Below are 13,681 nucleotides of genomic sequence, written 5' to 3' on the forward strand. Positions count from 1 at the left end.
TCCATGATCCACCTTGAGTTGGTTTTTGTGTATGGAGTGAGGTGTGGGTCTTGCTTGAGTCTTTTGCAGATATTTTTCCAGGCATGTTAGTTCTTTAAACTCATCTCAGAGGACAAACCCTTACATTTGTATAGTAGCTAATGTACATATTGTTAGGTGCTATTGAGTCAGTTCTGGCTCATAATGACCCCATGTCATTGCTGGGCCCTGCATCATCCTCACTGTTTGCTATACTTGAACCTATCATTGCAGCCACCTTATCATCCCATTTCATGAAGGATCTTCTTTATTTTACCAAATACGGTGTTATTCTCTTGAGACTGATCCCTCCTGATGATTGGTCCAAAAGTTAGTAAAATGAATCCTTTCCATCCTTGCTTCTTAGGAGCATTTTAGCTGGCTTTTTCCCAAGACAGATTTGTTCTTTTCATAGTCCATGATATATTTTACGTTCTTCACTGGTGCCATTAATTCAAAGGCGTCAATTTTTCTGTCTCCCTTACTTAGTGCCCAGCTCTCATTTTGAGGCAGTTGAAAAATACAAAGGATCAGGCACATCTTAGTCTTTAAAGTGCCATCTTTGCTTTTTACCACTGAGCGAAACGCTGCTGAAACTGTAGGCTCAGTATTAAGTTGCTACCCAGAAGATTATGGTTCAGACTTGCTGCCGTGGAAGAAAGATGAGGCAGTCTGTTCATTAAACACAGCCTCAGAAATCCTATGGGGCAGTTAGTTATGTTCTGTCTTATAGGGTCAGTTTGAGCTACTCAGTAGCGTGACTTTTTTGTAGCCTATTTGCCCTTAGTGATTAATTAATTGTTTAATTTCCTGACGACTACTACTTCCATAGACATTGATTGTGGATTCAAGTAAAATGAAATCCTTGAGTCTGAAACACAGAGCAAAAATAATCAAAGATGTAAAGAAACTGACAAAGGACTAATGAACACCACAGATTTCAGTTTCACTACCCAGAGACCAGAAGAACTGGATGACACTGGCTGCTTCTGTTGACCACTCTAAAGGAATGATAGTAGCGATCCTGGACAGAGAAGGAAAAAATTGTGGAACAAAACTCAAAATCATTAAAGTGATTGTGTTTGTAGTCTAAAGAGATTGCTTAAACTCTCAAGAGTATAGCCTTTAAGAATCCTTTGAGACTTTCAGGCAGACAGTAAACAAGCTTATAATAAGGTAAATACCTGGGAGATACTCACTCCTTAGACCAATCAATAGCTTAAGGCAGGGAAATAGTGTGAAGAGTACTATTACAATGTGGGGATTACAAATAATATCATAAAACAAAATCTAGATGAATTATTTGAAATAAAAAAACCAATTTGCAGGGAGCTCTGGTGGCCTAGTGGCAAGAAGCTGCACTGCAATCACAGAGATATGCGGTTCAAATCCACCAGATGCTCTGCTGGAGAAAGAGGAATAATCTCCTTCTGTACCGGTCAGATCCGATTTGACGGTACACAAACAAAAAATAATTAAAACAAACAAACAAAAAACCCACAAAACAAAACAAAAAAACCAATTTGCTTGATAACTGTCTCAAATGGCATTTAAAAGTAAAAAGAATTAAAAAAGTAAAAAGATATCCATAATAACTTGAATCTTTTCTTTGTTTATTAAGATTGTTCCTGTTGGTCCAGTTGTAAGGATTTTTGTTTTTCTTTGAGTTGTAATTCATTCTCGAGCTTGGAATTTTCCCTTTGTGCAAGCAAGGTTGTCTCATCTACATATTACAGGTTGTTATTGAATCTTCCTCCAATCCTAATGCTTTGCTGTTGGTTTGTTGTTGTTTAAGATTGAAGTTTTCGATTCTTTTTTTAAAAAAAATAAATTTCTTTTCATGTAACATCAGAGAGATGGCAGAAGAGAGTAAGAACCTCAGACATATGGCTTAACACAGTGTCTGTAGCATTGGGCTCAAGTATGTCAAATTAGGAAGATGGCACAAGATAGGGTTCAAATCTCTATTCATAGGGTGGGTCTCTGTGAGTCATATTCGACTAGAAGGCACTTAACAACAACAGAGGAATTTTGGAAGAAAAGGATAGTGATCTACTTCTGAAAATTAGCCATGAAAATCATATGAAACACATTTTTATTCTTAGTACTAAATATGTTGGAACTGATCTGATGACAGCTGGTTTGGATTTTTAACATATGTGTAAAGTAGTTTTAAATTTTCTCATATTGACTAATTTTCTGTTGATTTATGGCATTTTATAAATCTTTTCTGGGCCATGTTGATTTTGAGTATTCTAGGCCCTGATTCTGGACAAGAAATCTTAGATGTGTTTGGGTAAGCACTTGACTACTGCAAACTAGAAGATTGTTTGAACTAGCTGCAGGCACCTTGGAAGAAAGGCCTGGATAGCTGCTTCCCATGGCTACCTCCCTTGAGGACAGTTCTTTTCTGCAATACATCGACTCTAAAAAAATTGGAATTGACTTCATGGAAACTGGGTGTTGCTCTTCAGGTTTTAAATCAGATCTTTTCTGACCTCAGACATAGGCTAGGCTCAAGACTTCATTATCTTTTCAGAGGCCAACTTTCTATGACCTAATGGCTTTGTCACTTTGTCATTCTGAAGACTAAGGTACGCTTGATACAGGCCATGGTCTTTGCAATCACTTGTTATGCATCAGAGAGTTGGACAGTGATTAGGGAGGATAGAAGGAGCATTAATGCCTTTGAACTGTGGTGATGGAGAAGAGTATTGAGTGTACCATGGACTGCTAAGAAAACAATCAGGTTCATCCTGGAGAAGGTTAAACTGGGCTGCTCCTTGGAGGCAAGGATTCTGAGGCTTCGTCTGACATACTTTGGACATGTTGCAAGGAGGGACCAGTCCTTGGAGAAGGGACATCATGCTTGGGAGGGTGGAGGGACAGTGCAGGAGGGGAAGACCTTCTGTGAAGTGGGTTGATTCAGTGACTGGGGTAATTGCAGTGCGGATGTCTGAGACAGTGAGATTGGGACAGGGCAGAGCAAGGGTTAGTGCTTTTGTACATAGGGTCGCTATGAGTCGCAAGCAACTCAATGGCACATAACAACAACAATGGCTTTGGAAGCTTTCAGTCATGAACTTAGAATTTTTAAACTCACAGTGAGCATATTTGATTTTTTTATTGAGTTTTTCTGCACAATGTTTGCCTTACTACCAACACAGAAGAATCTTGCTTTTTCTTCTATTAAAATGACTGGCTAAGGCAAAGGAAAATAGTGGTCTGGATATATTTCTCCTAAGTAAAGCAGGCAAATTCACAAGTACTAATTTCTGGAATCAGTACTCAGGTTTAGGTTTAGACTTAAGGCTAATTTTATATGTTCATGTAACTTCCAAATAACCAGTTGTTACTATTATATCTTACTAATTTGAACTTCTTTCTCTAATTAGTTTACACATGTTAGCTCAATGAGCACAAACACATTTTTTCTTTTTGAAGGAAGTAAGATATTTATAAGAATTAATCAGAGACAATAAAAAAAAAGAAAAACAAAAGGTCTTGGGATATGTTCATATTGATTTTATATCAAGTTTTTAAAATTAATCTTATGTCAGTACTTATATATTTGTTTTCATTTCAGCTTTGGCTAGATCAGAGTCTAAGAGAGATGGAGGTTTTAAAAATAATTGGAGCTTTGATCATGAAGAAGAAAGTGAAGGAGATACAGATAAAGAGTAAGGTTTTTTTTCCCCCCTCAGATATTTTGTAAGAATGCAAGTTTTTATTAGAAAAATTTATATCCCATGAAAATAAAGAGTATGGTTTTCATTACACATTGAATTCTTTTATAGAAACATTAGGAAAGTAAAAACAGTTCTTCCTTATGAGTAAGTAATTTTGTTGTCTTATTTCTCTATTTAAGTATGTGCATGTAATACATGGAACTTTGTAAGTAAAAATTAGCCATACTCCGGGAAAATGTTAATTACAGAGAATTAAAATTTTTGGTATAAATGACCTTTTTTTTCAGGCATTGACCTGAAAAGCCACTAATTTTTTATAAATCCATGGATCCAGATAGAGGACCTTGAGTTTTATTTGGAAATTTAAGTCCTTCGGTACCTTTCTTATCTATCTAAACCTTCCCTAATTACATAAATACCCAAGATAGGAGAAACAGTAAAATTATAAACATATTTCACCCAGATAGAAGTTAAGAAGTTTTCAGTATGCTTCATTAGTATATTTGGATATATTATTAATATATTTGGATTGACTGCTGTTCAAATTTTTAAATTGTCCTTTTAACACAATCTTTGGTATGATGGACATCTGCATTATAAATTCCATGTTACTGATTTCTTAGCTTATTAATTTGGTTTTCCACTGGTCAGAAGAACCACAAATTTAGAGACACAAATATTTTAGATATTTTAAATGAATTTTACACAGAAGTAATTCAGAATATATTGACTAAATATTGTAGGTGCTTCACTTCAATCTGCGCAATCACTCCATTCGTGATTACTGCAATTTTATGTTCCTTCATTTATGAGATGCTGACAGAAGTTTGCTGATCCCTAAATTCATTGAGCATAAAAAGAGAAAACTTTTCTGAATTTAATGTATAAGTTTTAATTTTTACTTAGGTTCCCCTCCCCCTCTTATTTTCTACGTAGTGGGACAAAGGAGATCTTTGACTGTTAAGTTTCTTACTTAAAACCTGTATTTTTTTTTTTTTTTTAAAAATTTTATTATTTGTGTGTACCGTCAAATCAGATCTGACTGGTACAGGAGGAGATTGTCCCTCCTTTCCCGGCAGAGCATCTGGTGGATTCAAACTGTGCACCTCTGGGATTGTAGTGCAGCTTCTTGGCCACTCACTAGGCCACCAGAGCTCCCCTAAAACCAGTATTTTAAGGATACCTTTAAAAATTTTTTATAATGGAACAGTTTTTTTTTTAAGGAGGATACATTTAGTAATTTTGAAATACTGAGATTAAGTTGAACAGAGAAACATTTTTGTGAAAGTGGAAGAAAATAATTTTTAGCATTAAAAAAGTTGGAATTTTTATATCTAGTAATAAAGCAGTTTGTATTTTTATTATGAATAGCTAGTATTTTACTATCAATAACTTCAGAGTTATCTTCAGAAGGAAGTATTTGACTTTCTGTGCCAGAAGATATACTGTGGTTCTCTTAAGGTGTTTGCAGTCTTGTACATTTTGTTTGCAAAGTGTATTCTTAGAATTGGCTCCTCAGGGTCTCCAACTCTTTGAATGTTTATATTTACTAGTCTGATGTTTAAGGAAGGTCTCCTAGCACAGTCCTTGGTAGTTGCTAAATAACCCAAAAGCCACAACTCTCTGGTTCGAATCCATCAGTGGGAGAACGATGTGCAGTATCCTCCTGTGCTATTTATAGCCCCAGAAAAATCACTGTAGGATCAGCTTTTAGTTGGTTCTGATTCTTTGGTAATGAATTTTGCAGTTTTCACTCTGATCTTTTGAAATCTCAGGCCAGTGATTCTCAGCGCAATTTCCAAGATTGAGTGAAGGTAAACAGCAGTACCTTCAGAATTAGTCTTGTCATTATTGAAGGTTTTCAGTCTTTTATTTCTTTCTGCCTCCCCTAATTATCAATCTTTGCAAAAGGAGAAAAGCAAATAAACATACATAAAATTCAGTGTGTGTGTGTGTTTGTGTATGTGTATTTATTTAAAGCAGTAGTTGGCAGATATGGACCATGAGGCAAATCTGTTGCCACTTGTATTAATAAAATTAGGAACACATCCACATATATTTTCTGTGATTGCTTTCACATTACAGTCGCAGAGTTGATTCATTGTTAGAACATTTGGCCTGCAAAGGTTTTGTTATTTACCATATGACCCTTTAAAGAAGTAAAAACTTTAAAGCCTGATCCTTAAATTCATTGAGCATAAAAAAGAAAAACTTTCTGAATTTAATATGTGAGTTGTAATTTTTACTTAAGGTTTTCCCCCCTTATTTTCTATGTAGTGGGGCAAATCTACTCAGTATAGAAGAAGATGAGGATTCTGAAACCTCTAAAGGAAAAAAGGCAAGTGGTGTTTTTTTCCCCCCCCTGGAAAAAAGTTAAATTATAATTCAGAAGCTCTCAAAAAAGGATTTGCTTGACATTTTTAAATTGTAAGCCCAATATCTGCTTCCATATTGCAGGGGAAATCAGTGTCCCCAATTTCTTGCCTCTCCTTCCAGAGAGATTTTATTCATTAAAAAAATATGTTTCAGCACTTCCCTTTAGACAGTACCATGCTATACATGATTTATGGTTCTTTCATTTTGTTACTTAACATATTTATGGTACCTTTCTGTGATAGATTGGTAAAACCACCTTCATTCTTTCATTGGATGCATAGTATTTCATTGTTATGTCCTAATCAGCACTACCATGCTAGAGGATATTTATGAGGTTTCCAACATTTTTTGTCCTCTCTTGTAATGTTGAATAAATTAACCTTCTGTTTACGTTATTTTTCACGTAGGTGGGCATATTGATAGGCTGTATTGCTAGAGACAGTTGCGTTAGAGGAAAGTACATATCTAATTATTGTCTTCTGGTTACACTTTATCAATTATATATGAGAATTCTTCTGATTTCAGTTTCTTCTTAGCATTTTCAACCTTCATATCTTTATGAATAAAAGTTATTTCAGTGTAATCTTAATTTGTACTTTCTTCATACGTGTAGCCATTTATATTTTATAATTCATATTCTTTCCCCATTTTGTATTTGATCTTTGGACTATCTTTGACTCATAGAAAGTCTTTTATTGATTCTAAAATCTGTTTTTCCAGAAACATTTGACATCTCTGGAAACTGGTCCTGTCTTACATTGATGTCATTAAATGGCTTGTCTTTTTAAATTTTTATTGATATGACAATAAAAATGTGGTGCATGATAGGGTGGTGCACGGTATAATGGCTTCTTAGATTTGATAAAAGAATATTTTTAGAAACTAATCTTTTGCATGTGTTCATGGTTTTCATGAGCTTTTTATCTTTGTAGTAATTGCCTTGGGGTTATTTTTTTTTAACCCAAAAATGGAAAATAAGGTATTTTCTTTTGAATTGTCAAATGCAAGTTATTTTTTTTTTCTGTTTGAATTTTGGGCTGATTTCCTTGTCTTCTAATGGTAATTTATATTTATTTGCTGTAGCGTAATTAAGTGTTGCATGGTATAAGAAGTTGCAAGATAGATAGTCTGTGCCTGTGTATTTTATAGCCTTTGGAAACTTTCTGGAGGGTGAACCCATTATAAGGCAGTCCCAACTAAATAGCAGTGAGTTGAGTCAGATTTGTTTTGTCACCTAATGGATGGAAAATTTTTTTATCATATAAAATCTGTAGAACTTAATATTTATTATTTTCTTGAGTGAACCTCAGACTTTTTGAGCAAATATATGCTTTATTACACATCTTTCATGATTAGAGAGAGCTCTGGTGGTATTGTGGTAAGAATTTACACTTCAATCCCAAAGGCACTTAGTTCAATCCATCAGCTGCTCTGCTGCAAAAGGTTGGGCAATCTCCTCCCTTGCAATTACTGCCTCTGAAAAACAGCTGGAGGGTCAGCTATGGGTTGATTCTGACTTGATGGTACACAACAACAATGAATGTAACGATTGATGTTTTTAAAATAATATGACAGTAATATGTATTCAGTGATCTCTAAAATAATGAGAATCCTATTATAGTAATATTGTCACTTACAGTGTCATCACTTATTTTTAAGATACATGAAGCATATCTATTTTAATAGTTGGAAGTTTTCTCCTTTGTCTTTGAATTCATACTCTTAATTCACCTTTGACATTAGGTCTTCTATAATTTTTTTAATAGTGTATTTTTGTGATTAAAAAATCATTTCATTAACCTGTCCTGTTTTATGTAATAAAAATATACATATTCAGTAAAGCTTAAATTAAAAATTCTTATCACTAAAAGTTCTATTTTTTAATTGATCTTAGAAACATTGCAGCAAGACGCTGCACTGCAATCCCAGAGGTACACGGTTCAAAGCCACCAGATGCTCTGCTGGAAAAGGAGGAGGCAATCTCCTCCTGTACCAGTCAGATCTGATTTGACGGTACACGTAAAAATAATACAAGTTTTTTTTAAAAAAAGAAACATTGAAGATATTTTCAGTTGCTAAACATAATATTGGAAATTGGCTCTTAAATTGTTATTTATCTAGTTCATATAGCTTAGAATAATGATTATTAGTAAAATACAACTTTCAGCTGCAGTTTTCTTTTCAAACACTTTTTTTAGAAGTAAGTACTAAGATTATCAATAAGGAAAGGAAATAGATATGCAAAGAATTAGATTCTTTTTCTTTTTAAATCTCAAAAAAATCACATTTATAAGCAAAACATATCAGAAATATTTTAGTTCTTTTTAATTTTAAGTACATTATCAGTAAATTGGTTGTTTTTTTTTTTTTTGGGAAATGTTATCTAAGTGCATTTTCTTTACAATAGTAGAGCACTCCCATGCTTTGGACTTGTTGTCAGGAGGTGTCAGTTCTTGGGAAAAGTGGAAAGTCAGAAAAAGAGAGAAAGATCTCCAACCAGATGGGTTGATTCCATCAATATACCGGTGGGCTGTAGCGTATCTGAGCTTCTAAGGCTGGCACAGGGTAGAACAAAGTTTCGACATAACTCAATAGCACCTATCAGCAATAGCATATATCTCCCTCAAGTCTGTGGGAAATAGCTAACTTGTTTGGCAAAGCCAATCCATGAAATCAGGTTAGTTCAGTCTTACTTTTTATCTGTACAAATCTGCTTTCATTTTAAATAAACACATACATTTTCACCTTTAATAAACACATTTTACTTCAGAATAGATAAATATATCCTTAATCTTGATTTTTAACTTCTTTGTTGCCTGAGTGTAATAGGGCCAGCAGTTTCAACCTCTTTTTTTTGGTCTTTTTCACTGATTTTCTTGAACACTTATTAGTGTTTCTCATGATAATACTTGAGGTTAAAAAAATACAAAATCAGTAAATGCAATTTTCTTCACTCTTGCCCCTCTCACTTTGCAATAGCTGATTTTAAAAAAAATCCTTTTACACTACTTTTCACTTTTGGCAGAAATATATATAAAGCAGGGAGTGATGCCAAGCCTTTCCAGTATTTTATGTGTTAAAAGAATCTTCTAGATATCAGACATCAGTTTTGGACTTTTCAAAGGCATTGATTGTATAAATCACAGCAATTTATGGTTAACATAGAGTAGATTGGGATTCCCAGAACGCTTGATTGTGCACATGTGAAACCTAGATCAAAACACTGCAGTCCAAACAGAGCAAGGGAACTCGGCATGGTTCAGAATTAAGAAAGGAGTGTGTCAAGTGTGTATCCTTTCTCCATACATTTTCAGTCTATATGTGGAACAGATTATTTGAGAGTCTGGGCTTCATGAAGAAAAATGTGACATCTAGATTGGAGGAAATAGTCAGAACCCTTCAGATGAAACAACTTTGCTCACTGAAACTGATTAGGACTTGAATGAAGTGTTTACTGCAGAAGGACTGCTGCCTTCTATATGGATTGCATCTCAGCATCATGAAAACAAAAACCTCACCACTAACTGGGCCAATAGGCAACATTATCATGATGAAAAAAAGATTAATGTTCTTCACAATTTCATCTTGCTCGGTTCCTCTGTCAACAACTTTCGCAGCAGCAATCAGAAATCAAAAGACTAGTTGCATTGGGGAAATCTATTTAGGGACCTCTCTAGAGTGCTAATGTATAAGGATGTCAGTCTAGAGACTATGGTCCACCCGAATCAGGCCATGTTCTTATTTAAGAATAAGAAACAATAGCAGCAAGCAATTCTTGCTATGCACCTGAGAGCTGGATGACAGAAGAAGACTTGATGACTTTGGGCTATGGTTCTGAAGAAGAAGAGTATTGAACATACCATGGACTGCCAAGAGAACAAACAGGTCTGTCCTGGAGAGGGTGAAACCAATTTACTTTTTGGAGACAAGGATTTTGAAATTCTGTTTCACTCAGTTTGGACATATTGTCAGGATGGGCCAGTTCTTGGAGAAGGACATGCTTGGAAAAGATGGGCCAGTGAAGGAGAGGAAGACCCTGGATGAGATAGATTGACACAGTGACTGTGGCAATGAGTTAAGTGTGTCAATGACCGTGAGATTGGCTCACGATAGAGCACAGTTCTGGGCCATTGTTCATAGGATTTCTATGCGATGTTAATGTAGTCAAGTCCCTCGCATGTAACAAAAAGATAGCAGAAAGTAGGAAAAAGGTTATTGTGGTAGGAATGAGTTTGAAATTAATTTATTGATTTTTTTTTTTTTTTACAGAAGTATTTTTATCAGATCTATTTAGGAAACTGTGAAAATGGAGATTGTGGATTTAGAAGTTGATTTTTTTAAAGCTATCTACTCCTGTTTCTCCTATGGAAAGTCTTCATGTATTTGTGGTATTTATACTGTGACGTTTACAAGAGCCTGAATTCTATAAGACTGACTTATTTTCTATGATCTTTAAAGTTTTTGACTTTTGACAAAATATACAGTGTTACCATTTTTCTATTACTTGATTTAACAAATATCTGTGCTTGCATTTTCTGACAATTCCATGTTACACAGATTCTGGCTTTCATATGCCTTACTGTATATATTTTGAGTGGCTTTTGCATAATTTATAGGTCTAGTTAGGTCACTGGCTTAAATGAGAATAATCCCTTTTCTCCACCTAAAAATGAGTATGAAATAAGAGGACGTACTTATTTTAATTAAGTATTTTAACACTTCTCTACTTCTGCTACTTTTGCCTTTTTATCCTTTGGACTTTTAAGAATAAAGACAATTACATTTTCCCTTATCCATCTTTTGAATAATTTCTTCAGTTCTACCAATTCATTCATTTCTGTCTTCAGCTATGTATTTTTAATCCAATATAATTTTAATACATTTACTGAATGTTTATTCCTTTTGTTTAATTTTCATGACATGTTTCCACTTGTAGAAATTCTGTTAAATTTCAAATTTGTTTTTTTCTATAGTGTCAGATTGTTTGCTATTTCAATGTCTCTTTTTAAGACTGTAAATATACCTCATATGTGTTTTAAATGTCTTCAATTATTTAATAGCTCCTCTTAGATCATTTTCTTATCTAGATTTTTAGTTAAAAGGATTACAAGGTTGAGGATACCAAAATAAGGAAGGGTTTTGTACATTTCACAGCCCTAATAAAATGTAACAAATATATATTGAACATAAATTTATTTTCCTTTGGGGATTAAATTTTAACAACTAGTCATACTCCTTAGTGACTGACTAGTTAATGTCATAATACAGGAATTGACAAACTTAAGTAAGGATTGTGGGTCATAAGCTACCAATAACCTGTTTTTGAATGGATCATGAAATAGAATGATTTTTACCTTTTTTAAAAAAATAAATTGGTAGAAAAATAAAAATATTTTTTAACATTGAAAATATTTTCATTGTTAAGAATATTGTAACTTTAACCTTTAACCTATAAAATGACACTAGAAGACAGATATGCTCATTTGTTTATATATAGCTGCTCTTCAGTGGAACTTTATGAATATAAGATATCATTTTAAAATTAAGTAGACTAAGTAGTTGTAAGTTGCTGTTGTTGTTAAGTGCTGTGAAGTTGAGCACGACCTATAGAGACCCTATGAACAAAAGCTCTGAACCCTGTTCTTTTCTGTGCCAATCTCACACTTCCCCTACACACAAGAGCACATTGCATCAGTCACCATGTCAGTACACCTGGTAAAGGTCTTCCTTTCCTTAGCCGACCCTCCACCCTTCCCAGTAGCACGTCCTTCTTCAAGGAATAGCACCTCTTAGCAACAGGTATATGAGGTGAAGCCTCATCATTCTTGCCTCCAAAGAAAATTCCAGCTGCACCGTCTCCAAGACTTACTTGTCTGTTCTCTTGGCCATCCATGGCATGTTTATTGACCTTCTCCAACACCATAGCTCAAAGGTTTCAGTTATTTTCCTGTCACCCATATTAATTGTCCAACTCTCAGATGCATAGCAAGTAATTGGGGAAAGATGGTCTGAAGAGCCCATGTTATTCAAAATGCCTGAAATATTTACTCTCTGTAGCCTTTTACCAATAGCAGGGTAAATACAAACTTGCTGACAAATTATATATTAACATTTTGTATACTGCCTAAATATGTTCCGTAGATTAATAACCAATGAATTGAGCCTCTTCCAGTTAATCAGACAAAATGTTACATTTTACATTTTACTGTGCACTCTACAGAATTGTAATATATATCTCTATATCTGTCTGTCTGTGTTTCTGTCTATCAATATCTGTCTAATCTAACTAACTAAATAACTATCGATTTTATGGACTGCCAAAAGAGAAACCTTGGTCCTGGAGGAGGTGCAGCCAGCATATTCCTTAAGATGCAAAGATGGGAACTCTAGTGGGCCTAGTGGCAAGAGACTGCACTGCAATCCTGAAGGTGCAGAGTTTGAATCCATTAAATGTTCCACTTGAGAAGGATGGGCCTCCTGTGCCACTTCGAGGTGATTCAATGGCACACAACAACAACAACAAAATTAAAAAGAAAGTGTAACACACATACACACACAGAGGAGACATCATCTCATTATTTAGATGTGTTGTCAGGAAGAGCTAGCTCCATCATGCTGGGAGAGGAGGAGTGTCAGAGAAAGAGGAAAACCTTCAAAAGATGAATTGACACAGTAACTGTTGCAGTGGGGTAGAGCATGGCAGAGATTGTGCTGCTGATTTAGGATAGAGCAAAGTTCTGATCTGTTGTTCATAAGGTTGAATCATATTGTCTTAATTCAGTGACACTTAACAGAAACATGCAGTTCACATAAATGAGCCCAAGTAGTAAAATGGTTAAAGTATTTTAACCAGATGGGAGATTAGCAGTTTGAACCCATTAGCCACTCTGGAAAAAAAAGGAGTGGTAGTCTGTATGTAAAGATGTACAGCCTTATAAACTCCATTAGGTCATTCTTTTCTGCCCTATAGGGTTACTGTGAGGTAGAGTGTACTGGAAGGCAGTGAGTTTGGTTTTGAGTTTTGGTTTTATGTAGTTGGCATAGTACATGGTACTTGCAAGTCTTCTGTAAACAGCTACATTGTTGTTACTATTAAATTGAGGATTATTTAGCCTCGTGAACTGGTTTTTCTTTTCACATAATGTGTTTATGGTTACATGTAAGGAGTCATTGATCATGTGATTGCTTTGTTCTCTCTGCTTACAGTACGTTTATTCCTGTCATTTAGTAGCATCAAGTAATTGATCTGTAATTGATCTGACACTTTAATTCCAGTTGTTGCGTTCCAGTCTAAATAGCAACTGGAATGTATGTAATTTTTAGATTAGATATTGCATATATAAGAATTAACATAAGATTTATTCATAATAAACATGCAATAAATATTAGTTGTCGTTATCTGTGAACTGTGAAATAACATAATCAGTCTTTAATACTGGAAACTTTGCTTCCAGGATTTTTAACAGATTATCAAAATTGTTATAGATACTGGTTCCTAAACCCATACATCAGAATGATCTGTTGTTGTTGTTGTTATGTGCCATCGAGTCGCCTGCGACTCATAGCGACCCTATGTACAACAGCCCTAAACTCCGCTC

The 13,681-nt window shown here is 34.7% G+C and overlaps 1 protein-coding gene across 1 annotated transcript in view; it reads left to right on the forward strand.

The window, feature by feature from the left end:
* Positions 1–13,681, forward strand: part of SENP6 (SUMO1/sentrin specific peptidase 6) — a 122,481-nt gene that overhangs the window by 25,752 nt on the left and 83,048 nt on the right. Inside the window, exons 4-5 of the mRNA XM_006896969.1 lie at positions 3,579–3,698; positions 5,985–6,045. Coding sequence (XP_006897031.1) covers positions 3,579–3,698; positions 5,985–6,045 — 181 coding nt within the window. The remainder of the gene's footprint in view (positions 1–3,578; positions 3,699–5,984; positions 6,046–13,681) is intronic.

This window comes from Elephantulus edwardii, unplaced genomic scaffold (genome assembly GCF_000299155.1).
Source record: "Elephantulus edwardii isolate Elephantulus edwardi_28Jun2011 unplaced genomic scaffold, EleEdw1.0 scaffold00194, whole genome shotgun sequence".
In the NCBI taxonomy this organism is placed as follows: domain Eukaryota; kingdom Metazoa; phylum Chordata; class Mammalia; order Macroscelidea; family Macroscelididae; genus Elephantulus; species Elephantulus edwardii.